This window comes from Patagioenas fasciata, chromosome 8 (assembly GCF_037038585.1).
Source record: "Patagioenas fasciata isolate bPatFas1 chromosome 8, bPatFas1.hap1, whole genome shotgun sequence".
Classification (NCBI taxonomy): domain Eukaryota; kingdom Metazoa; phylum Chordata; class Aves; order Columbiformes; family Columbidae; genus Patagioenas; species Patagioenas fasciata.
In genome coordinates this window covers 30,269,920-30,293,678 of record NC_092527.1, presented here as the reverse complement: position 1 = coordinate 30,293,678, position 23,759 = coordinate 30,269,920, and the positions used below count along the sequence as shown (strand labels likewise).

General features: G+C 37.4%; 1 protein-coding gene across 3 annotated transcripts in view; it reads right to left on the bottom strand.

Moving 5' to 3' along the window:
- Positions 1-247: 247 nt before the first annotated feature.
- The window catches only part of SLK (STE20 like kinase), a 47,405-nt gene continuing 23,893 nt past the window's right edge, over positions 248-23,759 (bottom strand). The window contains exons 4-19 of one of the 3 annotated variants that reach the window (XM_065843346.2): positions 23,012-23,161; positions 20,627-20,699; positions 20,219-20,413; positions 19,457-19,538; positions 18,391-18,519; positions 15,035-16,459; positions 13,768-13,898; positions 13,370-13,493; positions 12,915-13,094; positions 10,794-10,886; positions 7,412-7,541; positions 7,053-7,177; positions 5,900-6,088; positions 4,623-4,748; positions 2,972-3,085; positions 248-2,386 (exon numbers count right to left, since the gene is read on the bottom strand). In XM_065843346.2, the coding sequence (XP_065699418.1) occupies positions 2,240-2,386; positions 2,972-3,085; positions 4,623-4,748; positions 5,900-6,088; positions 7,053-7,177; positions 7,412-7,541; positions 10,794-10,886; positions 12,915-13,094; positions 13,370-13,493; positions 13,768-13,898; positions 15,035-16,459; positions 18,391-18,519; positions 19,457-19,538; positions 20,219-20,413; positions 20,627-20,699; positions 23,012-23,161 (3,413 nt within the window). In that variant the 3' untranslated portion in view covers positions 248-2,239. The remainder of the gene's footprint in view (positions 2,387-2,971; positions 3,086-4,622; positions 4,749-5,899; positions 6,089-7,052; positions 7,178-7,411; positions 7,542-10,793; positions 10,887-12,914; positions 13,095-13,369; positions 13,494-13,767; positions 13,899-15,034; positions 16,460-18,390; positions 18,520-19,456; positions 19,539-20,218; positions 20,414-20,626; positions 20,700-23,011; positions 23,162-23,759) is intronic. The other 2 variants (XM_071812121.1, XM_065843344.2) reach the window with 2 other exon arrangements.

Below are 23,759 nucleotides of genomic sequence, written 5' to 3'. Positions count from 1 at the left end.
GGGGCTTGTGAGAAAAGGATCTTCAAATAAAAGATCAAAAAGATTTAGACAGAGGTAAACAGTAGGCCTGGATATATTAGCAATTTATCACTGAAACTGCCAAAAATGCGAGATTAACATTTCCCACTGAGGATTTACTGTGGATGAAGGGAGCGATAATCCAGAAGGGAAATCCGCCTGCCCTGGCTGCTCCCCGAGTAAAGCCCTGAGCCTACTTCATACAGAACGGCAAACAAATTCCATTAAATACAGAGATGAAGATTATTTAATCTTGTTTTGGTAACAGTCAATTTATGATGGTGAAGCTTAAAAAGTAAAAGGCCTTCAAAGGCATTTTTTACTCTACTAAATAAACCATTTAAAGAACTTTGCATTTAGCAACAGGTAACATGCTAGAGATATGGTATGTGAATTTACAACAGTACACAATACACATTTATATAATAAAATGCCAGAAATTAAGGCTAGCTATTAAAGTAATTATGCTATCAAAAAGTTACAAAATTTAAATTAAAACATGCATGTTCCAACATTTTTTTTACTGTGCTGTAAATGTTAAGTGTCTTCATTGAGAAGGTATCAGTTCAACGTCCGAGGGTTTCTGCATCCAAGATTTAAACCACATCCGATTAAAGTCCTGTGTTAATTTTTGAGTTGACTCACATGCATCGATACTGTTCCCATGAAGTGAACATCACATGAGGGTCACCAGTCCGCGCTCAACGCAAGCCAACAAAACAAAACATGTAGAGCTGATACCCAGAGAGACCAGAAAGTCAGGCTTCAACTGACAGAAAGCAAATCCTGTCCTACAAATGGAACTCCAGCAAACCAAAGTACAGCTGACAATCCCATCTCTGTATGACTTGAACTCTACCCACCAACAAGAGTGCAGTAAAAGTGACCCAATACAGTTGTATTTCCCTACCAGCTGTACGAGAAACGTTGCAGATTTTTTCCACTGCAGATCAGTCAGGTAAATAACTTATTGTACATCTATGAACTTGAAAAATAAAAACTGCCTATGTTAGTACACGGCAACACAAAAGCAAAAAAAACAGCTTCATAAAGTAGTTTGTCTATATATTTAACTTAAATCTTTCTATAAAATAAAATGACTAAAAAAAAAGAAAAACCACATCTAACACTGCTAATCAAATGAGACTTTAGCCATGGTTATTTATAAATACAACCATCCACCTCCGCTTTTTTGAGGGAGTTTAACTGAACAGGCTTTGGTAGGAACAGAACAACGGCTCTACCCACCCCAGGTACAGCTGGAGAAACCACGTGCACTTCGCACACCGCTTCCTAAAAATACATTCTACAGCTCTTCAATTCGTAGAACTCACCACCTGTAATAGCTAAGGAAAATAATAAACTGTGCATTTTAAAGTTAGCATTTCTTTCACCTTTACATATTTTAGTGCAAAATATTTTAGGGTGAGGATTTACAACAAAAATGGCAGTAGCAGCAAGAAATCTTCTGGTCTGTACAGTAACGACAATGCTAAGGAGTTTTGTTTCTTTAAATGACAAAACACTACCCCGTTGCCAGGATTAGCATATCTAAGTGTTTCAGGCACTGTATTAATTAAACTAGCACCCCATTAAATTATGGAACTAATGGACAAAATATGTAATGGAGATCAGCTCAGTTTAATTTATGCCAGAGGTTTCTTTTTAAATAAGTTGCAAAGGCTTTTGCTCTTACCAATGGTGTTTAAACACAAGGGTTTATTTTCCTGATGATGGGCATGTTCTGAGTAATTAGTTTCAGTCCTGGCTATGAAGACCCTGCTCAACATTATAATATTTTAAGCCTCTCACAGCAGTTTCAGTTGCGGAATTCTCTTGTGGAGAAATCAGACACTTCAGAACACAGTAGCAGAATTAATATTACACCGTTTAAATGTTTGCATGAGAAACCGTTTTGTTGTGATCAGAAGGAATATAATTAATATTTTAGGCTTAAAGTCAAAACCATAGGTAACATAACTTCGTGAGACCAAGATAAAAACCCCACTTATTCTTGAAACATCTGAAGGACATAACATTACCATTAGACACCAACACCTTTTTCTTCCATTCCGAGAAGAAACTGATCGTGACACTGATTGTCTCCACTGACCACCAAAGGCGCGAGGCCCTTCGACGTGCACCGCGGATGGAGTCCGGTTAGGCAATGAGGATGGAGAATTCCAAATACGAAAAAAAAAACCTACAGCAGTTCCCAGAGTTACGACCCAGTGGAGTGAAGGCTGGGGATCGGATAGAATTTGGAAATCCGGCTTTGTGTTGAAGGGTTAAGGCATTCAGATTCTCCAGTCATTTTAAAGAAAACTTCCTGTTCCTGCAGTTTTCTGGCAAATTCTTCTTCCAGCGTCTAAAACCCAAATCAGATTGTCATAGGATTAGCAAGGAAAAGTACAAGAAACCTATTGTACACTGGTGACTTGTTGTCTGATGTAACATCATAACACCACATGCCATCACAGAAAAAAAAAATCACCTAGCAATTATTAAACTGCAAGACAACCAAGATGCAGAAAGCCAAGAATATAATCTGCCCGCAGGACACTCTCGGAACTGTGTGAAAATCTAGTACTTTCCATTTTAAAATAAAATATAAAAACCTAAACCAACCTCCACGTTCCTTTATCTGCTATTTACCACTCAATTTCCGTAGTAACGTGCTGCCTTCTGAAATACATTCCTAAAACCAGACTTACCTGCAGCTAAGCAGTTGCATATGCAAACATACAGACGTGCCCTGCCAAGGGAGCACAGCAAGAGGCTGGTAACACACAAGCCTTTTTTGTTGCACATGCCCTTTGCTCAGCTTTTGCACATTTAACATCTTTTATTATTCAATGAACTATCTCTCCACCTCCGCGATACTTCTTGTATTGCTGTATTTGGTAGATGCAACTCTCAATTGTTTTCTGATTCAGAAATGGCTCCTATTTACCTTTTTTCTTGGTCTCAATTTCTCTCTCCATTCCTTCAGTTCTTGACTGTGCTCTTCATCCAGCTCTTTTAGCTTCTGAGTCTCGTGCTCAACCAGTAGATGGCATTTTTCATTCTTAAAACAAGATAAAGATAATCCTTATGTAAAACTAATTCAGATTAGGCAACTCAACATTTGTACAGTGACATATGTTGTCCTAATTCTTTTTAATTAGCTTATTCCGTGTAAATAGTGACGTGAATAGCTACAAGATAAACGTATGCTACGAGGCTGCATTACCAAAAGCTGATCTTACCATCAGAACTAATTGAGATAAGAAATATTTGTAAATCCAAATATACAGTTGAGTATCGTTAAGGCAGCAGCTGCCAGCATGACTCCAAATTGTGTTTCACTGCCTGATAACGCTTTCCAAGGTCACACAGCATTTCTGCTTTGTGTTCTAAAGACAGTTTGTGTAATTTATTAAAATTGATTGCATTAAAGAGGAGGTAGTTTTTTGGAAATATTTCAACTCATGGTGCCAAGGAGCTGAGACTAACAAATGGGGCTTAGAGAGGAGAGAAATGGGCTTGCAGAAGCAGCCTCAGAATCACTTTATAAAAAGGAAAAGCATAATCCATCTACACATTGGCTTCTCATTCCCCTCAGTAAGGTACAACTGCCTTTCAGAAGACTTTTGCAGCACTGTAGAAAAAAAAAGTATTTGGCTACATCAAATCTTTGATTTTTAAGAGCAGTTGGCAATGGCAGCCTCTAAACCCCATGTTCTTGTTTCTAGGGCTCCAGTCCCAACTGGGTCTGACGCAGAGTACAAAAATGACAAGCATTTGGCTGGACCTGAGTGCGGCCAGGGGCCAGTTTTTCTCAGTGAAGCTCAGAGTAGCCCTAATCTGCTCAATTTTACTTGAGCTGAAACTCTCACAAGACTCCCACGGTACTTGGGGATTACTGAGGAGCATTAGTGGCATAGTCAGGGACTGTTTTCGCAGGACATAAGGAAGTGGATAGAGTAGAACTGGCTTCACCGGTCATTGGACGATCTCTCAATGCAAAGGTCATCGGCAGGTGATCATTTAATGCTTTAAAACTGCTTTGTGTCCCCGAAACAGGGAAAAGCTGATTTAACAGAAAAGGAGATCTGTCCTCTGGTACAAACTGCATAGCAAGAGAGACAGAATAGAGTCCCTTATCGCAAGAAGAGAATTCCTTCCAAGTACCTTCCAGAAGCTCAAGTACAAAGGGCAGCCTGCACTTTGTAGAAACCACCTCATCCCATGTACTGCTACAACCGTCTTGCAGGTACCGCCTGGTGCTGCCTACCTCTGCTCTGATTAATGACCTTTCAGCAAAATCAGGTTAAAAGGAAATGTTTCCTACAGAAAACAGCACTGGGAACTTGATAGGTATTCTAGAAGTGATCATCTGTTTCTGGTTCATGCTCTTCTTGCATTTAAAATGATTTGTCATTAATTGATGCAAGTGTATGAATCTGGTTAAGCAGTTAGGCCGCAGGACTTTGAAAGCAAAGCTGGAAAAAAACCTACACCAGTCAGTAAAAAGAAAGGAAAATATGTTTCTGCTTTGCCTGCATCACTTATTACCCTGAGTCTGCCCACTGAATGTTCACTTAATATAATCTATTTTTAACCTGTAACTGATGCAGTTCTCTGATGTTTGCTTCACACTGCAACTGAAGGTCCCGCATTTGGTTTTCATGTTTCTGATGCTGAGCCAGCCTCTCATTCTTCTGTCTCTTTTCCTCTTGAATAGCAAACTAAAATTAAAAATAAAAAGATGGTTTATATTGTGCCTCTAGATACAACAGTTCACGAGTCAAAAAACTGTATGTAACAGAATGCATGTACACAGCATAACTGAAAAGAATGGTTTTAAATATTTAAACAAAAACTGTATTTTCTTTATTCTTTCTTTTTAAAAGTTCTTACAAAGGCAATGCCCTCACAGCTTTGTCTATTACTCAATTTCTCTGTCTGCACTGTTTCCTTAAAACGCAGCACATTTCACTTCCAGACTCCCGAAGTTATCTTTCCCCGAAGCGAAGTGACACAGCAGTGTTGTTACAAGTGTCAGTCGAGGTTGGTATTTTACACATACAGGAGACTCTACTCTCCAGATTTCTCATCCTTCCACTGCTCACCATATGAAACCATGATTGGAGACTTTTGTGCAGCAGTAGAAAGCAAACATCTAAACATCTTCACAACATTCCCTTTTAAAGAATGAGTGAATACCTACAGTTTTAGTCCAAAAGCTCACAAAAATCAAGTATTCTTTAAAATATTTCACAGAATCACCGAATGGCTGAGGCTGGAAGGGACCAGTGAAGATCGACCTCCCTGCTCAGAGCAGGTTGTGCAGGACTGTGTCCAGTTGGGTTCTACAACTCCTCTGGGCAACCTCCTCCTGTGTCCAACCATCCTAGCACTGAACAAAAGTGTTTTCTTATGTTTAAGTTGGATTTCCTGTATTTCAGTTGCAACCACTGCCACTCATCCTGTCCACTGGGCACCACTGAGAAGAGTCTGGCTCCACCTTCTTTACTCCCTCCTGTTGGGTACTCAATGATAAGATCCCCCTGAGCCTCCTCTCCTCCTGGCAGAAGCATCCCAGGAATCCCAGGCATTCCCTCCTACACAAGACCCACCAGTCCCTGAGTCATCTTCAAGGCCCTTTGCGAGATTCACTCCAGTAAATCCCTGTCTGTCTTGTACGGGGGAGCCCAGGACTGGACCCAGCGCTGAAGATGAGTCCCACCAGCGCAGAAGGGAAGGATGAGTTCCTCTGACCCAGGGCACCAAGCCAGGTCTGTACCATCCGTGACCTTGCTGAGAGCGCACTCTATCCCATCCTCACACTTACATTACTTTAAGCATTTCCACTAATGAAACTGTTCTTATTCAATACCTGCTTAATTTTTTCACGGTCTTGGTCTGGAGAGGCTAATGAATTGATTCTTAAACTTTTCTTAAACATCGCCATTCGAGTCTTCGCTTCACTTCGCTGGATTTTAGGCAGTCTCGCTCTTTCCTGAGTTTGCTTGTTCTTTAGCTCTTCGATAAGGCGCTGATTATATCTCTGCATTTGTTCTGTTTCCTAAAATGTTAACCATACGGAAATGTTACAGAGCAACTGTTATGTTAGAATACTAGCATCTCATTTCACCAGTAAGCAAGCTGTTTGACTCAGCTTCTTCCAACAGAAACCAGTCCTGGTGATATCAATGAGAAGAGAGGGCTTCTCCACTTATTCCAGAGCGCTCGGGACCATGCACGACCGGATTAAATTCTCTAATAACTATGAATACACATGTATTGTACCAGTGGTTGTTCGACTCCTGAATTGCATTTTAAAAAGTCTGTGTTATTCAAAGGGAGGAACTTTCGTGGAACTGAACTTCCACTACTGCAGTTGTGAAACACTGGTTCGTTGCAAAAGGTGGAGAAAGCAACTGGAATTATGGGGATAAACCAAACCTACAGAAACAAGCCCTGGTGGAGGCTGCTCGTGCTCCAGCCACCAAGGAGATCCTTTAATATCCCTCTATTGGGTTTACATTTTCAAAAACTGAACTACTCTGTTTAACATACTCTATAAAAACCAAAATGCCTTGTGGAAAACAAGTGTTGTCTTCTGGGATTTTATAGGATTTAGCTATAAAGAGACAGTTGTCAGCTACTTGCCCAAAAGCTAATCCAGTTCATTCTGATCATTTAATTCCAGGATGATTTACTAATGAGCAGATCTACTTAAACACAAGCCAAATCTGGTTATAAGTAGAATTTGGTATTTTTGGTAGAAAAAGGTTGATGTTGTAGTTGGCAGGGGTTTTTTAAGATCAAAAGGGAAAAAACATGACCACTTTTACTTCAACATACTACCAAGTTACTAAAGTAAAACAATTAAGACTTTTAGAATTTCAACAGAACATACACAGGTTCAAAATACCTGCGTCATCTTTCTTGTGCAAGCAAACAGCTACAGTAGAGATCATGGGAATACCTGACAACAACCCCAGATATTATAATACACAAAAGAAAGTGTCAAAGTCAACACTAACTTTCTCATGCCTCTTAAGCAGCTGGTGTCTCTGCATGAAGTACTGGTCTTTGAGTTGCTGTTTGAGGAGCTGGTGTTTCTCTTGCAGATGTCGCTCTTCCAGCTCCCAGATTGCAGCTTCACGAGCTGGAAAAAAGAGGAAGGCTAGTTAAGAAAGTACAACACGATACGTTCTAATCTAGTGTATGTGTAGAAGTGGCCTACAAACACATTTTGAGAAAAATGCTATTCCATAGCAAGTGGGTTTTCTACAGTTCTAGATCAGTCATTAAGATCTTTCATAAATTTAACACAGACTATTGCTTTATTAAAATACAACACAAATATCAGCTTTTAAAGAGGGAGTCTGAGGCTGGATACCTCTCATGAGCTGCTGTTTGTTGTTGAGACAATCTCGTTCAATAGTGGCCAGCTCTGTCTTCTGCTGCTGAATAATTTTCTTCAGAGATGCATCCAGTTCTTGTTGCTGCTTCTGCACGAATTCCTGCTCCTGGTAAAGACCAATAAAAGTAAATTAAATTCTGTTCTTCTAACCACATTACATTTTAATGAAACTCCCAGTTCTCTCAGCATTAGCTATATATGAAAACAAATACACCTATGAAAACTTGAGCTAACGTGTCTCTGCTATATAATTAGGCATCTCTTGTATTTTCTATGTAGAGAGTACATACAAATACATTTGATGCCTAAATAACACCTTCAGCAATAAGACCAGAGGCAACAAACTAGCCAGCAACCTGCAATTCATTTGACCTCTTGCCTCTTCTCAATACAAGCTGCAGGTTCAAAGCTAGCGAAAGACAAGCACCCAATATAAAGTTAATTATTCATCCATGTAAGAAAATAAAAGTATTTATGGTTATTTTGCTTTGGATGACTAGTTCAAGCCTGTTTATTTACACAGCTGGATTTCACATTTGTGTTTCAATCTCAAGTGATTTATTCTGTCATGAATGCAAAGATATTTAGGTTGGAAGTTCTGCCAGACTGCTACAAAGACACCCGATGGCTTTTGTAGGGACTACATTCTGCAGGACTTCAGGCTTGTCACCCCAGAGCTGAGCTGGCTCCTCACAAAGCAATTTGCTATCTGCCTGATGCAGTCCCTGTACCACCTGCATCTCCCCGTTACCCAGGGTGTTATCACTCTGTGGGATCACAGCATGAAGAGCAGGCAGTAGTAAGAATCCCCCTCCCATGCCCCAAGACCACAGCCTTGCCGTTCTTCTTTGCAACTATCCAAAAAACCCCAAGCAAACCACAACAAACCCACCTGCAAGCATGCAAGCATGCAGGCGCACACTCTTTAAGAACAAGAAATTAAAGCAGATGTTTCTACCATGATATAAAGATCAAATAAAGGATAATAGCAACGTCCTATCTGAGCCAAGGTGGCAGCTGAAGCATTTGCTGTTATACCTAATGAGCAGTGTTAAAGATGGTCTGTTGGAAGGAAGATGGGATGAGGCAGGAAAACAGCACCGGGCTACAGATGATCAGTGGTAAGGTCTCCTGAGCTATGTATTTTTATCTTATTACTGAACCTATGCTACTTGCTAAAATATTTGTCAGCAACACATGGAATTAAACGTTCATTAAAAGCACTCTTTATCATGACCAGGAGAATCCTGGTTTTCATTTTTCACAGGAAGTTATTAATAGATGAGGCTTTAATCTCTCCCAATGGACAGCAGAGTTACACTTAGACAAGTAACAGAAAACCAGAGGTGGAGTAAGTTGGTGAAAAGTCAGTGACAGACCTGAGGGTACAAAAATTAAGTCAGATATACCTAATCAAATATATGGACTGATGAAAAATACTGTTGTTTCCCTTTCTAGATGAAAAGGATAAGAAAACTACAAGTTTTTTATTCTGAGGGTGCAGACACATAATTAACATTGTGTTTCATTTGCCAGGAATTTTTTGATTTGGAGGGAGTGGTGGGAAATCTCTCCTAGTGTAGTCGTGGTCAAAATGCAATTATGTTTGAGCTTTACTCAGTCATTTAAATATCATTGTTGCTCTCTCTACATAGCAAATCTTAAGAAGTTTTGTAATTGTTGGCACTATAAGATAAACCAGGCAACCTCAGAAAACCCTCTGGCCTTTCCACTTCCCACATCTACTCAAGTATCACATATAATAAAGATCATGGACTTTAGTACTAAAGAACATGTTGGATGGTGAGAAAGGCAGATGGACTGCAATACAGTCCATCTTTTTAAAACTACCACTTGGTTTTGTCCAATAAGTATCTTAAAATAAACTCAGATATCTTTAAAACACATGGTTTCACTGCACACACAGCATAAAAGTCACACGTTTCTCACATGTGCTGAACAAATAAGGAACACCAGAGAACAGTGTCATGTTGCATTTGTGTGAAAATTCAGTGTCTTGCTCAGAGTTAATCACTACTGTAATTTTGATATTTTGACTACGAATAGGGCATAATTACATACATTTGTGATAACTAGTTTGGAGACAGCAGTGACGTTGATCAGCACATATGAGCAGAAGAAGAGAACACACACAACCGGAAGATTAGGGAAATAAAACTTTTTTTGTTTCACATTTTAAGACTTACATCCTGCATTTGTGCGTTGAAAAGTGTACATGAAGACAACTGAAAAGACTGAATCATAACCTGAGCAACACCCTGTGGGACACAATGTACTTCCTATGTCACAATATAATGAAATATAGCTCTGTTCTTAAAAAAAAGAAGAAATTAGATCTACTTTGTTAGTAATATACATTTAAAATGTCAAGGCTAATCACACAAAACTAGTCACTGACAGAAGTTCTAGATATTCTAAAAATAAACACCTGCACCTTTATCACTCCAGGTAAGGACATTTCGCCTTTAAAACTGCCTCTTTCACCTCTCTTAAACAAATTGGAATCAGTAAAGGAAACAAACTAAGTCAGTACAAACACTACGAAATTGCAGGGTTTTAATTGTTTCCTTTAAAAGTTGAGACACACATCCTTGATATGGAGAGAACGCTGCAACTCAACCACATTCTATCCTGGGAAATCCCTTCTTGAATTAAACACATAATCAAATAAAGTTGCTATTATTTTCTACTAGGTCATTCACATAAGCATTTAATCTTTAAGTTACTCAATCCAAACCTGCTCTGCTGTGGTGCAAGCTCACTCTGTACAAGCTGTGGCCATCACAAAGCCAATATTTTTCTAAAATACTCACCCCCTTTCTAGCTGGGTCATATCAAAGTAGCAAGTCTGAAGGTATGAAATCACAGATGATATCTTGTCATGTTTCCATACACCTACACGTTGACATCTGAAGAACTTCATTTTACCTCATCCGTTCTACTTCTACTAACAAGATGCCTCATGCTTGAATATTACATACATTTTCCTGCCCTGCACTTACATTGCTCAAAACTGGCTGTAACCTTTATAATTCGATGGACCTATGGGGTACTTACCACTTATAAAAGCACTGTAATGCGACTTGCTGTAGAAAAACACTGTGGGGTTTTTTTGGTATAGAATACAAAATATTACACTTAACAGCACAAACCTGGAAATGGTGGTTCCTACATTTCTAGACAGAATACTCTATGGGATGTGATACAGGAGCAGTGTGTAGGGGGTTAGTTTGAGTTAAGTTCCATATTCACTCAACAACAACAAGAAGTGAAATCATCAAGCTGTGTGAATACTGCTGCCTTTTGTATTTTAGTAGCTTGAAGCTGCCATTGTTACCTGAGCATGCTGGCTTTGTGCAAGCTCCTCTTTCTTGCGTTTCATGAGCTCTTTTCTCAGCTCTTTTGGTGCTTTCTCCACTTCACATAAAACCTACAGTGTATATAAGCATGCAGAAGGTGGCGAAAAGAACACTTTTTCTCCACAGCAAGCATTATCGTGAACATAGGACATGCAGGTCAAGCACTAGAGGTATGGGAAGCGTGCATTACTTCGGTGGCAGGGATGTTAGTTTAGTGAAAAGAGCTTAACGAAGAGAAGGAACACCACGTGCTTCGTGTCGGCCAGCACAGCGCAGCAGGAGGTGTGTGCCAGCCTCTGTTTGCATGCAAATGCTGCCCCGTGCTCCCAGGAACGCCGGCCCATTGCTTGCGTTTCCATGCGGCTGCTAGAACAGTCAAGAGTTAGGAAACCACCACCTGCCAAAGCAGTGCTTTCTTGAAGCACTATGGCAAAAGGGCTACAGAGCACCTTTACCTCATGGTAAAGCCGTGAAAAATGGTTGGAAGTTTAAAATAGCTTCCACCGAAAACCAGCTATTTCTAACACTGTCTCCAACATTAGTTTGTAAGATGCCATTATTAGTGTCTCCAACCACAAATGACATCTACGCGGGATGTGTCTTTAGACTAATCAGACAAGCAGATAAAATATTAAGTGGTTGGTTCTGAATAATTTAAAAGCAAAATCCACCAATAAATAAGTATGTTTTCACGAAACTTTTCATGACACGTGTGGAATGGAACGTGTTTCCATCCAAGGTGAATTAGACTAGATTAGTAGAAAGATTCTAAATATAACCTGGCTGATTCAACTGAGTATTCATCTGTTAATTTGCTGATGTGTCTGTCTTTCTTTTTAAGAATTATAAAAATGTAGCATTGCACAATCCAGTATAGGATGAGTAGTTTTAGAGTACCAGCTGCATTTTCCTTCTAACTGTAAATCATCTTCTTAAGCTTTAAATACAAAACCATGCATCTAAAACCAAATGTCTGTTTGTTTAATAGTGGAAGAATCATCAGAAAATAGAGTCCAAATCACCACATGCTATTCCTGTTTCCATGATAGAACTGCTTTAGGCTCAGAGCAATAAATTAATTTCTTCCCGCTTTCCCATGTAAGACCCAATCACCAGCAAATAGAGAGAGACTCAAAAATGCAAGAGGTACCGCAAAAGAAGAAAAAATGTTATTTACATACAAGCATATGGTTCAAACCGAATACAAGTTTTTTTTAAATGCAGTTTTGTTCTACAGGATCATACTACGCAAAAGCATGGACAGTACAGATTTCACAGAAACCTCTGTGAGTCTAGTATAATAACTATCAGAGCAAACGCTACAGCCATTTATGTACAAATGAGCACTACACAATCGATCCGAAAACTAAATGAAACAGCTTTTAAGATGCAAAGTCCATATGGAAACACATCACCTTCTCTTACTGTAATCAAGCAAATTAATAGCATAAGATGTCAGTGTAAAATGTCATTCACTTTGCCTTAACTGTATGACACATACAAAATTAACTGTAAAAGATTGTAGGTTATCCAGACTTTTCTCTCCTGGCTTTCCTTTTTGAGATAAAAAACTAAATACCTATAACTACTGTCGCTTCTTATAAAGAAATTCTAAACAGCAGCACACATTCAACAAAAATCTAACAAATTATTCTAACAAAGAAAACTCCCACATCTCTGGAATTTAAGTAGTTCTCAGTAGTCATCAAGACCATATTTTCCTTGAAATTTGAGAAGTATTTACTAAGTAGCTATAGCTGGGTTTCTTTAAAGTAGATATCTCTAATATTTTTCACGATCTTTAAGAAAATACTTTTTCAGAATTTAATATTTAAGAAAAAAAAATATAAAAGATTCTGTGAAAAATTACGCCTTCTAATTTGGTGATGTTTTCTAGATTAAGACAACATCTAAGTCTTCCTGTTAGCTGTTTGTATTTCACCTTAGGCAGTAAAACAAAAGAAACAATACTGACTGCTAGCAACCCTTCCACAACTGGGTACAGCACATGAGGTTGACAAGGCTTCTGGAAGACCTAGTCTCAACTGTTTGCTGTGTCCGTACTCCTTACTTCCTGTATTATCATCATTGTTTCTTACCTCCTTTTTTTTGTTCTTCAGTATGTTCTGGAATTTGGACAATTCCTTCTCCTGTTCTGCTTTGATGCGTTTTGCTTCGTCTCGCAAACGATTCGTGTGTTCCTGTTCCAAGCGCTCTATTGTCTGTTTCTGCTGCTTTTCTAGATTCTCTATTTCTTGATCATACTGTCGCTTTTTACTCTGTAAAAATAATTTGGCATTTTTTTTTTCAGAAAACGAAACTCTGTACAATGGAGCGCTGCACCACAGCGGTGATGGCCATAATGAACTGTTCTGGCAGGAGAGTTCTAGCACAGATGCTGGGAACCCCAGAATGGAAAACACTGCCGTTTATTAACAAGAATAAAAACTAAGCTATAGCCATCACAAAAGGAAACACCTGATTGCTGCTAGTAGCATTCTGTCTTCTCCATCAAGATGTCATATTTTAAGAGCAGCAAAATCCAGAAACTCACTGTCATCTCCTGTTCGCAACGTCTGTACATCTGTTCTCGCTGCTGCAGAAGCTTATTACTGAGCTGCTGCTGGGCTCTCTGCTCCTCCTTCTGAAGAAGTCTCAGCTCTCTTAGCTCTTGACGTCTAATAAGGAAAGAGAACACTTAATATTGATGGGAAAACAAAAGAAGTGGAAAATTACAGAACACAAAAAAAGCAACTACACCTCACATCCAGTAAAACTAATTTTCAACTGACTGTCTTATTAAGAAACACTTGCGTTCTTTTCTACTAACAAAATAATGGAAATTAATCGCCAAATATTACAGAAATAAGATAATTAGCCCCTTCCTTTTATTCAAAGAGAAAAAAAAATAGCTGCTAACCTCTTGTAAATTTTCCTTTTAAACACACTTACCGTAGGAATCGCATTTCTTCGCTTTTCGAGTCATTTTCAGTAACTATTTTTGATGTTGTTACACTCACTTCTACTCCATCAACAACAAACTTCCGAGTTTTCTTTAATGTTTTCTTCTGTCTTCTAGTTTCCTGAATAAAACATTGGTAAGCTATTCTGTATTTATTGAAGTTACATATTTTTTTCTTCTTTTTCTTAATATTAAATTACTTCAAATATTTCTGTGGAGCCCTACCATGTAGTAATCAGGTGTTGTTCTTGTTTTTCAGGTACCTCACTAATCAAAAGAGAGAACTTGAAAAATTCTAATATACCGAAACTTTCTCAAGTCAGCAAAGGAAAACTGTAATTGCTGGAAGAAGAAAAGAATCTAGGTAACCCCTAAACAGAACTGATGCATTTTCATTTAAAGAGCTGAAGACAGCTGCAATTAACTGTTTGCTTTTGACCAGAATTTTCCCAGTCACCCAAAAAAATATTTAGTTCTGAAAAACAGTTCTGAAACAGAATAGCAACTTACTCACCTATCTATTTCTGCTTTAGAAATAAATTAAATGAGCAAGTACATATTTTTTATTGTTATATATTTTTCACAAGACAAAAATAGAACTGGAGGGTTTATTTTGTTTCCTTTGAACCCAATGATTACACAGTTAGTATCCTGGTTTGCCATAATCATATTAGTATAAAGATATAAAGTTCATAATCTGAAATGTGCTTCCTCTGAGTAAGCTCACTCATACTGCATGACTGCATTGATATAGAACAACCAAAGGAATACAGTGTTTGGCATAAACAAACCTGGGAGGCTGTCTGCCTGAAATCTTTTAAATCTAAACAGAGAGACAGAAGATGGAAGTGACGGGAATACAGCAGATCAGATGTTACAAGAGATTTGTCTGTGCAGAGTAAGGTACTGAACTAGACTTCTTGATTATCCGCTCTTGAACTAAACCATTCAAACATTCACCTTTATTGGTAGACTTGCCCTTATACGCTTGTCTACACCTTTAAAATACAATTATGCAATAAAACAAGAAAATAATTAGCACCTCTTTAGCTTCTAGTCTTGCTGCGTAACTGCACAAAATCCAGACACTGTTAGAGCATGCAATTTAGAATGCTTCGGCTTCTACAAAGTATTACAGTCCACACTGTCATACTAGTTTCTCAATTTTCTTTGTTGCAGAGTTCAAACTTGGAAATAATTTTTAGGGCAACACTCACATAGGATTTCATATAAAAATATATGATTGCTTATACTTACTTGTAAAGATATTGATCCAGTCTCTTTGTTTTTACTAAGGAAACTAGAAATCGACAAGTTCAAATCAATGCTGCTGTTATCAGCCGTAGAACCTGTGCCTGAATCTGCATCATTTTCCTTCAAATTCTCCGATTCTAGCTGCTGTAAAGCTTCGGTATTGTCTTGATTATCTCTTTTAACTTTCTCCTCATTTTCTTCAGTGCTAATACTAATACTGGGGACTGGAGTGACTTCAGAGTCATCAGCTTGCTCACTGGCAATATCTTGACGCTTATTCTTCATTATTTCATCAGAAGTAACTTCCAAATGTTCTTTGTCTACCTGAATGGTGTTTTCCTGGTTCTTGTCAGGTTTGCCCTCTTCTGAATTTTGGTCCATATCAGTCAGTTTATCCACCACTTTATTAGAACTATCCTCAGGCTTGTTCTGTATTGACTTGTGGTCTACACTGTCTTTTCCAGAGTCTTTCATCTCTGTTTCCTCCATGCTATTTCTACTACAAATATCTTCATTTTCACTTTCTGCCGCTTTCTTGTCTACTTTGATCACTGTATCTTGGCTTTCCGATGGAGTTTCTGCAGAGCTGATTATCTCGTGGACCTGCTTAGCCTGACTTTCCACTGGCTTATCCTCCGCCTCAGGTGTTTTATCCCCAACACTGATCTGTGTTTCAGCAATCCCACCTATCTCCTTAATGCTGTGAATTCCATGCTTTATTAGTTCCTTTTCCTCATCAGCCACTTTATCCACAGCATTAGGTAGAGTTTCTGTAGTCGTGTCTGTTATCGCCTCTTTCTGAGCTTCATCTTTCTCTTCCTTTTGCTCTGCAGTATCTTCTTCAGGGACCTTTTCTTCCTTACTTTCCAAGAGATCTGTTCTGTTCTCCTTCTCCTCTTTTTCACCAGTTTCCTTAGAAATGCATTCTTCAGTTTCAACACTATTTTCAGTTGTAGGTACTGTTTTCAGTTTATTAACTTCTGTCTGTTCATTTCCTATGTCATTTTCTTTCTCTGTTTTTAGGTCGGGTTCATCCTTTATTTCTGATTTTGTTACCACATCAAGTTCTTTCCCTCCTTTCTGGGGTTCCATATCTTCATGTGGTTTTTCCAGGCTTTCCATGTTCTTTTCAGCTGGCAATATTTTGCTTTGCTTATCTTCACCACTTGGCACAGAACCATTCTGCACTTTCACATCATCAACAGTGGTATCACATATGTTATCAGCTGTTTTCCTAAATTTAATGTCCTCTGATTCATCTCCCTTTGTTTTGTCATCAAGAAATATAGTGCTGGCTTTGTCCTCAATTGCATTACTTTCTGTTTTCTCGGAAAGAGATTCCAGAAAAGAGGCATTTTGCGAAAGTTTATCCTCTTCAGAGCTGGCAATACTAAGGTCAGAGGATGCACGCTTGTCTGAAGGTAACTGCTAAAAAATTGAAGGAAGAAAACTAGTTAATAATTTTCTAACTCAATTAAAGCACGGTTCTACTGAAGAATACCTGAACAGAAAGGAATACTGTATTTACAGGCAGAGTTATATTAATTTGATAATCTCAGAGTATTTCACTTGGTATTACCACAGAACCAATGCAAACAAGCTGTGAACAGAACAGTTTCATAAGAACCCTCTCCCATTTCTGATAATTGAATAAAATACACTGTGACTGAGAGAAAAGTATCATGGTCAGCCCTCTGCCTCACTCTTAACAGAATCTTCAAGTATTTTTCCAACTACGTTGCCTTTTTTCCCCCCCTCTTAGTTCAGTTCTCCAATAGTCCCATCTACAGTTGGGTTTGAAAGACACACGTCTTCGTGCCAGTTTGGCCAGGAAGAAGCTGTGAAGCTTTAATTATTGCAGTACTGATAAAAAATGCGGTATTAAGACCTTCTGCTGTTTCATCAAAAATAATATATTTCCTTGTGTTCTTTGTTAAAAACACCTGAAAAAAATTTGGTCTGTTTCTTAATCACAGTGAAACTCCATTAATAGGATGAAAACATTCAGCAGATCTGAATGAGCGGCAAATACGGATTTAGAATAGAAACAGTTACTTAACTGTAGCAATTGCTTCTGCTGGAATATGAATGAAGGTTATCGGATTGCATACAGACAAAAAGAATACACCAATAAAGTATCATTTTAACCATAATTGCCCTTCTACTCTTCAAAGTGACTGTGATACTTCTGTGTCTATACTTACTGCTAGAACACTGTAATTTGCAGATCAGGCCTCTGATTTGCCATTGGGAACACACAAGGGTTTGGTCATGCATTTCTTACCTTAATGTTTTTGTAAGCATGCAGAAAACAACCCCTTTTAAGTCAAAAGTGCATTTAAAGTATTTCCTCACAGCTTAGTGTTGATCTCCAAGCAGTTTTAAAAACTACCACAAGTAAATAATGCAAACGCATCTACCTCACAGTTTCCTAATCTGCTGCGTATGTCGAGACACTGAACTGAATCACAGGGTGGGCTTCACTCCAGCCCTCCTGAGGACCGATGGCTCCGTGACTGATCAGCAGAGGGACGTGGTGGCTGATGCCTTGGGAGATGGACAGTACGTCCTGGAGGAACTTGGTGGGAGTGCATGGTTGGAGATCTGCTGGGGTGGACAGCAGAGTGGCGTGAAAGCCAGGGGATCTAACCAGCTTGGTGAGGGGCAAGAGGGGAATGGAGGTGTGCTGCTTGGGTGTGTGGCTTCATCACAGTGCTGGTAATGGCAGCTACTGGTGGTCACTGCCCACGTTCACAGCGCTCCAGCCCGTTAATTCAGAAAGCACAGTACGCACATACTCTGCAACCTATGACCCATGTCATTGAACTTCATGGCTTTGCCCTCTGAGGAACTGAATTTGCGTTGCAAGATTCTTAAGCAACTTCACAAATACACTCAAAAATGCAATCTTGTCTTAGTAAAATATTTTAGTTTCGTGTTTTTTAAAATCACAAACTTCATTTATAGCACAAACATCACATACCTTCTTTAATGTTTTAAGCATCTTAGGGAATACAAATATACATTTACTGATTCATCTAGTCATACTGAGTTAAACATGTATATAAAAAATCAGTACCTGATTTTTATAATTCTACATTACATATAGATGTGAAAATAAACAAAGATAATATTAATTATCAGACAATATTATTTATTATTAGTTCTTAATAGTTTAAGAACGTGCTAATTCTGGAAATGCTGACTACTTACTCTGTAATAGGGTTACAGTTTGTTTATGTTGTTATTCTTACAAGACTTGATGCAAAAGTTGGGTAGTACATCAGACACTGAGTTCTGCATAGGAGACTGGTGACTGAAACTAATTGCATATTAAAAAAAGTAAATTTTAAACTGACCAGAGAATTTTCTGTTTCTTCTTCTTCATCCTCATCTTTACCATCTTCCACTTCTTCTGTAACTTCAGCCTTAGCTTCTGCAATCAGTTCTCTTATTGGTTTGTTGGACGTTACAGTAACAAATGGATGCTTGCAAAAATTAAAAAAAATAAAATCACTGTATTAAGTGAAATGTTACTTCTATTCTCTCAAACTCAAAGATTCACAGATAATATTAATCATAACTGTCAATGTATTTTTTCTGCAGAAGATTTAACATCAAAACATTTGTTAGACTACTTACACAGTATATTTGAATATGAACTTGCTAAAATACAAATAATTGATTTATACTGACCTGTTTCACAATCCAAAGAATAAAAGTAGACAGATTTTTTAAACGGTTATTTTTCCTGGAATCAGGTTTCATTTCTTTTCAGTTCCACAGTTAACTTATTTTCTGATAAACTTTATGTAGAAATATTCTTTCTAGAAAAAGTCTGCTTTGTCTTCTGAACAACTTTGTCCAACAAGAACATAGAATTCTACATTTTTCTGTAACAGGAAGCAGCTACCTGTTGTTCTCCTACTGTCTCAATCTTCTTTCTCTGCTTGGCCCTGCTGCTTAAGTCTATTCAACATATGCCGGATGTATTCTGGATAAAGTAAATGCGTGCTGACGTTAAACAGAACCAAATGTACCCAGTCACATCTCCTCCTGTTTAGCTATTCTGCAGTGACAGCATTATAGAGGAAGGCTGAGCCCTAAAGCTTTTAAAACATCTGTCAGCAATTGACTACTTATGTAAACATCAACTTCATCCATTATGAGTATCACAGTATAATTTAAATACTTATGGAAAGTAATTATATTACGTTACAATATGTAAACAATAAATTTTGATTTGCACTTGGTATCATTTATTCAGCTTTTACCAAATAAGGATCAATGCTAGAACGCTAAAACACGTGTATGAACACTTAATTTGAAATTATTTAAGTAGTTACTATAACACTTATCTGCTTTTAAAAAATACAAAATATTTTTGCCTTTAAACAATAGTTCTGAACAAGTGACTCTTCCTACCTGTAGAAGTTGAGTTGCGCTCCACCTTGCATCTACATTCTTTTCCAAACATTTCTTCAGAAAATCTTTAAAATCTGCTGACCTACACAAAAAGAGAACAGCGAGGGATTTTTCTTTTGTCTTGACATCAAACTAGTGCGTAGTGAAATATTCTTTTGCGTCTACATGCAGGTACTTTGCAGCTTCAGGTCCTTTTATTGATTTACAAAACACACAAGGATAGTACAGGAATGCAAAGGCTAACGTGGTACAAATACCACCTTTAAAATGTTTGTCCATTTACAGAAGGGTTTACTTTTGGCTCTGGATTTATAATACACCACACTAACTGAATACACATTCACTAACTGAATCACATAAAGACATCAAAATGACCAAATAGATAATAGCTCTTTAAAATGTTTTCTTCTTATCAAAATACCTGTCTCCTTCACCCAATTTTCTTTTTCAGATGATCTTTAGATCTTTTATGGCATGCGCAAAAATCTATTTTGCAACCTACACAATATTTCAGTATAAAAGCTTCTATATAAACTACGACAAAAAGACTGTTATCCCAATTATATAGGGAGATATATACGTATGCATGCATGTACAAACACATATATATAGCATATGTACCTGATTTTATGCATAAAGCTAGTCCTATAAAGTTCAATAGGTCTATGCCCATGAACATAAGTTTAGCAAATACATGACTTGGCATCCCTCGTACTTCAAATCTACAAATTGAGGTATGAAAGTCATAAATAAAATACTAACCATTTTGAAGGCTGTGCTAATGTAGGCGGATCAGATTTCGCTATCTTCAGAAGCACTCGCATTGGATTTAATTCGTGATGAGGTGGCTCTATTTGAGCCATTTCTATTAAAGTAATGCCCAGAGACCAAATATCAGCCTTGTAATCATAAGGTCTGTCTTTAGAGGTCTCGCACATTACTACTTCTGGAGCCATCCTGCAAAGAAAATAATGAAGTACCAGATTATAAAATGCATTCTTATCTGTTCTGAAAAAGGTTCTAAATAGATGAATTCACTGAAGCATTTTAGGAAGCACATTCTACTCTCAATATATTTACACTATATTATGTCAAGCTTGTAATATTAACAACAACGGTAATATTAAGATATTCATTCATACTAAAATGTTAGCAGAATAGAGAACTTACCAATATGGTGTACCAATAAAAGAATCTCTTCTTTGTATTGTTCTGGTGTTTTTAGCTGATACTCCAAAATCCGCTTAAAGTAAAGAGTAAAATGCTATTAACCACGTGGTAGAAAACATATTATATTTTTATAATTTACAATTGTCTCTTAAAATGCTGTATGTTCCAGATCAAACATTCTGAAGTATTAAAACTTCAAGGTGAGATTAAATTATTTGTGTTTTGATAACTGAATGCCAAGGTCCTATAGCATTATGAATAACAGATAATGAATAAACATTATTCAATAAACAATATTCAAATATTGCTAAAAAAAATAATGCTACTGTTAAGTTGTATGGGGCAATGCTGATACATCTATTTACTGCAGGAATAAGTGTGTTAAATTATTTTAACTAGAAAAATAATTTCTTTAATCTATGAAAGCTGTCTTCACCAGACATGGCATATTAGCTCTCATTAATTCAACAACTCACTCAATTTTTAATTTCAGGATTCATATTCTAATAAGTCTAGGTTTTCCCTTTATCTTATTTGTTTCTTTCCACATGACTTTTCACTTTATATTAAATATCTGAAAGCTCTCATATGCATCTTTAATATAACATCCAACCAAAAATGAACTTTATCTTTGCAATTAATACTGCTTGAGCTCTATAGCACTACAATTCTCACTTAGGAAAAAAAAAAAAGACGATAATTAAATAAGTGTTTTATCCTTATTATAGATATAACTTTCTTAATGAAGATCTAGAGATTAGAGCAAAAGGACAAAATAGCCATATGTTGCCATCTCTAATCTGTACAAAATTACTTGATGGGCTCAACACTTGAGAAGACTGATTTCACTCTGTGGAAGAAAAAAAAAAGCCATTGGTTCAAATGCAAAATCTGAAATCTTGAGGGGCTACAGAAACTGAAATAATAAAACTGAAATTGTTCTAAAAATAAAATGCAATGAAGGAAATTTATTTGCCATTCACATTTTTGTAACACAAGGAATTACCCATTTCTTTGTGTACCAGAAGCAAAATACAAATTGTTTAAAAGGAGCAAAATGATCTTTCAAGGGATGCTGTACACTTTTCAAAACTAAATTTTTTTTTTAGAAATCTTAATTAGCAAACCTGAATACAACACTAAATGTATGTGTGGAAGAAATCTCTCTGTGGTCTGAACTGCAAAGTAGTATCTTGAGTGCCTGCACAGTGCTGTGCATCAGCTAAGCTTGATAAAAGCTTAAAATAGTCCCAGTCCACATGATGAGGAGCCAGGTCACGTGAGGTAAATAAAAAGAACAGAAACATATGATTTCTCTCTGACCATGAGACTCTTGCTATGATCTGCGATTTCTTTTACAGCAGTATCCAGAAACTAAGATAGTGATTCTATTACATTTATAAATAAGGCCTCTAAGACTCAGTTCATCACTAAATCTTCAGGTTTTCAAGAAAAGCCAAAATAGTAAAGTTACCCATACTTTGTGGACGAAGAGAAAGACACATGCAAGTATTATATATACAAGTAATAAATCTGTGCAAGGGAATCCACGCAAAAAACACAGATAAGCTTAACTGACCAATCTACAAAAGCAGGTTCGTGAATATTCTCAACTTCTTAACAGACACGATGCACTATACCTTGCAGAGACACCACGATCGATACAAGCTAGGTAGCAGATATATTAGTGAATTTGGACAAGTCTTGCTTGCACCTAAAAGGAACATCTGTAGCAAGGCTGGGAATTTATAGTCCCAGTTCACTGTGGTGATCTTTTGATTCTCCTCACCTTTACCCTCTGTGTACTTTACATCCAAAGAATTACAACTAGTCACTTATGTCCTGTATAGAGAAGTGTTTGAAACCTGAACTCAAGCTGATATGTCATAGAACTATGACATTAGTAGAGCCATTGTAAAAGCTGAGGGCCTGTACACATTTGCCCCGATGAAGCCGTGAACAAAGTAGATCCAGACAATTTCTGCCTTTTCCTAGCTGAATGAAGGGATGCTGTTCACCACCAGCTGTCCTTTTGTCAGTTCTTCATGGAGGAATCCTCACGGATTCCATGCCACATCATGGGAAAATGTGGATGACTGCTTAAATTCAGATAAAATAACAGGAATCAACAACAGGAAGCTTGTATTAACTTTCTTCCAGACTGTTCTATCTTAATTTCAGTGCAACGAACAATTTCAAAAGGCATGAAAAAACTAAGTGGAGTAGTAGAGATCATTACTTCTCTCCCTTTCAATAATGGAAGAGACAACAGTACTGATATTTAAGTAGATAAATACTGAACTCTGCCAAAGTACAGCCCAAGGAAAACACAATTATAAGACCTCACAAGGTTCTGGGAAGGATGTTTACATGCAACCTGCTTACCTAGTTTAATGTCTCCATCTAATGTGAAAAGAATATTGCCAGCTTTTAGATCTCTGTGGATGATCTTATTTTCATGCAAGTAGTTCAATGCTTCTAGTGTCTGTCTGCACACCACTTTGATCTGTGGCTCTGTTAGTGGCCTTTCAAGCTCTACAAGAGAAAGATACAGAAATAAATAAAACATTTTTCCATTTTATAATGTTATATGTTCACAGTAATCAGTATAGAAGTATATGAGAAAAATAACCTGACAGATTCTGAAAATCATATGTCAGAAAAACTTCTATCTTAAAACATTTGTTCCTTTCAGTAAAAATTTCATGCCTTGTACCCAAAACCCTCCTCATCAGAAACTATGTATATCTGCCTATATCTGAACTGTAAATAAGCTATACAGTTAGGAGACCAAGATGGTAAAGACTAGATCCTTTACTTACTAGTACTAGCTTTCACCTAATTTGCAGAATAAACACAGAAAAAACCTAACTTTAAGCTTGATGCAATATAAAAAATTATCACAACGTAACTGGGAAAATGGCAGGGGAAGAGGAAGAATGAGATCCTGAAAAGGGCTCACTCATATAGATTATGGTATAACAACAGAGAGCTCCATAAGCATACAAGAACAACTCACCACATTCACTTAAAGGATCAAGAAAAAAATGTGTTTTGAAAAGCAACTAAACCCTTGAAAAATGAGATAATCTAATTTAAGAAGTTACAATGTCCATCAATATAGTTCTGAATG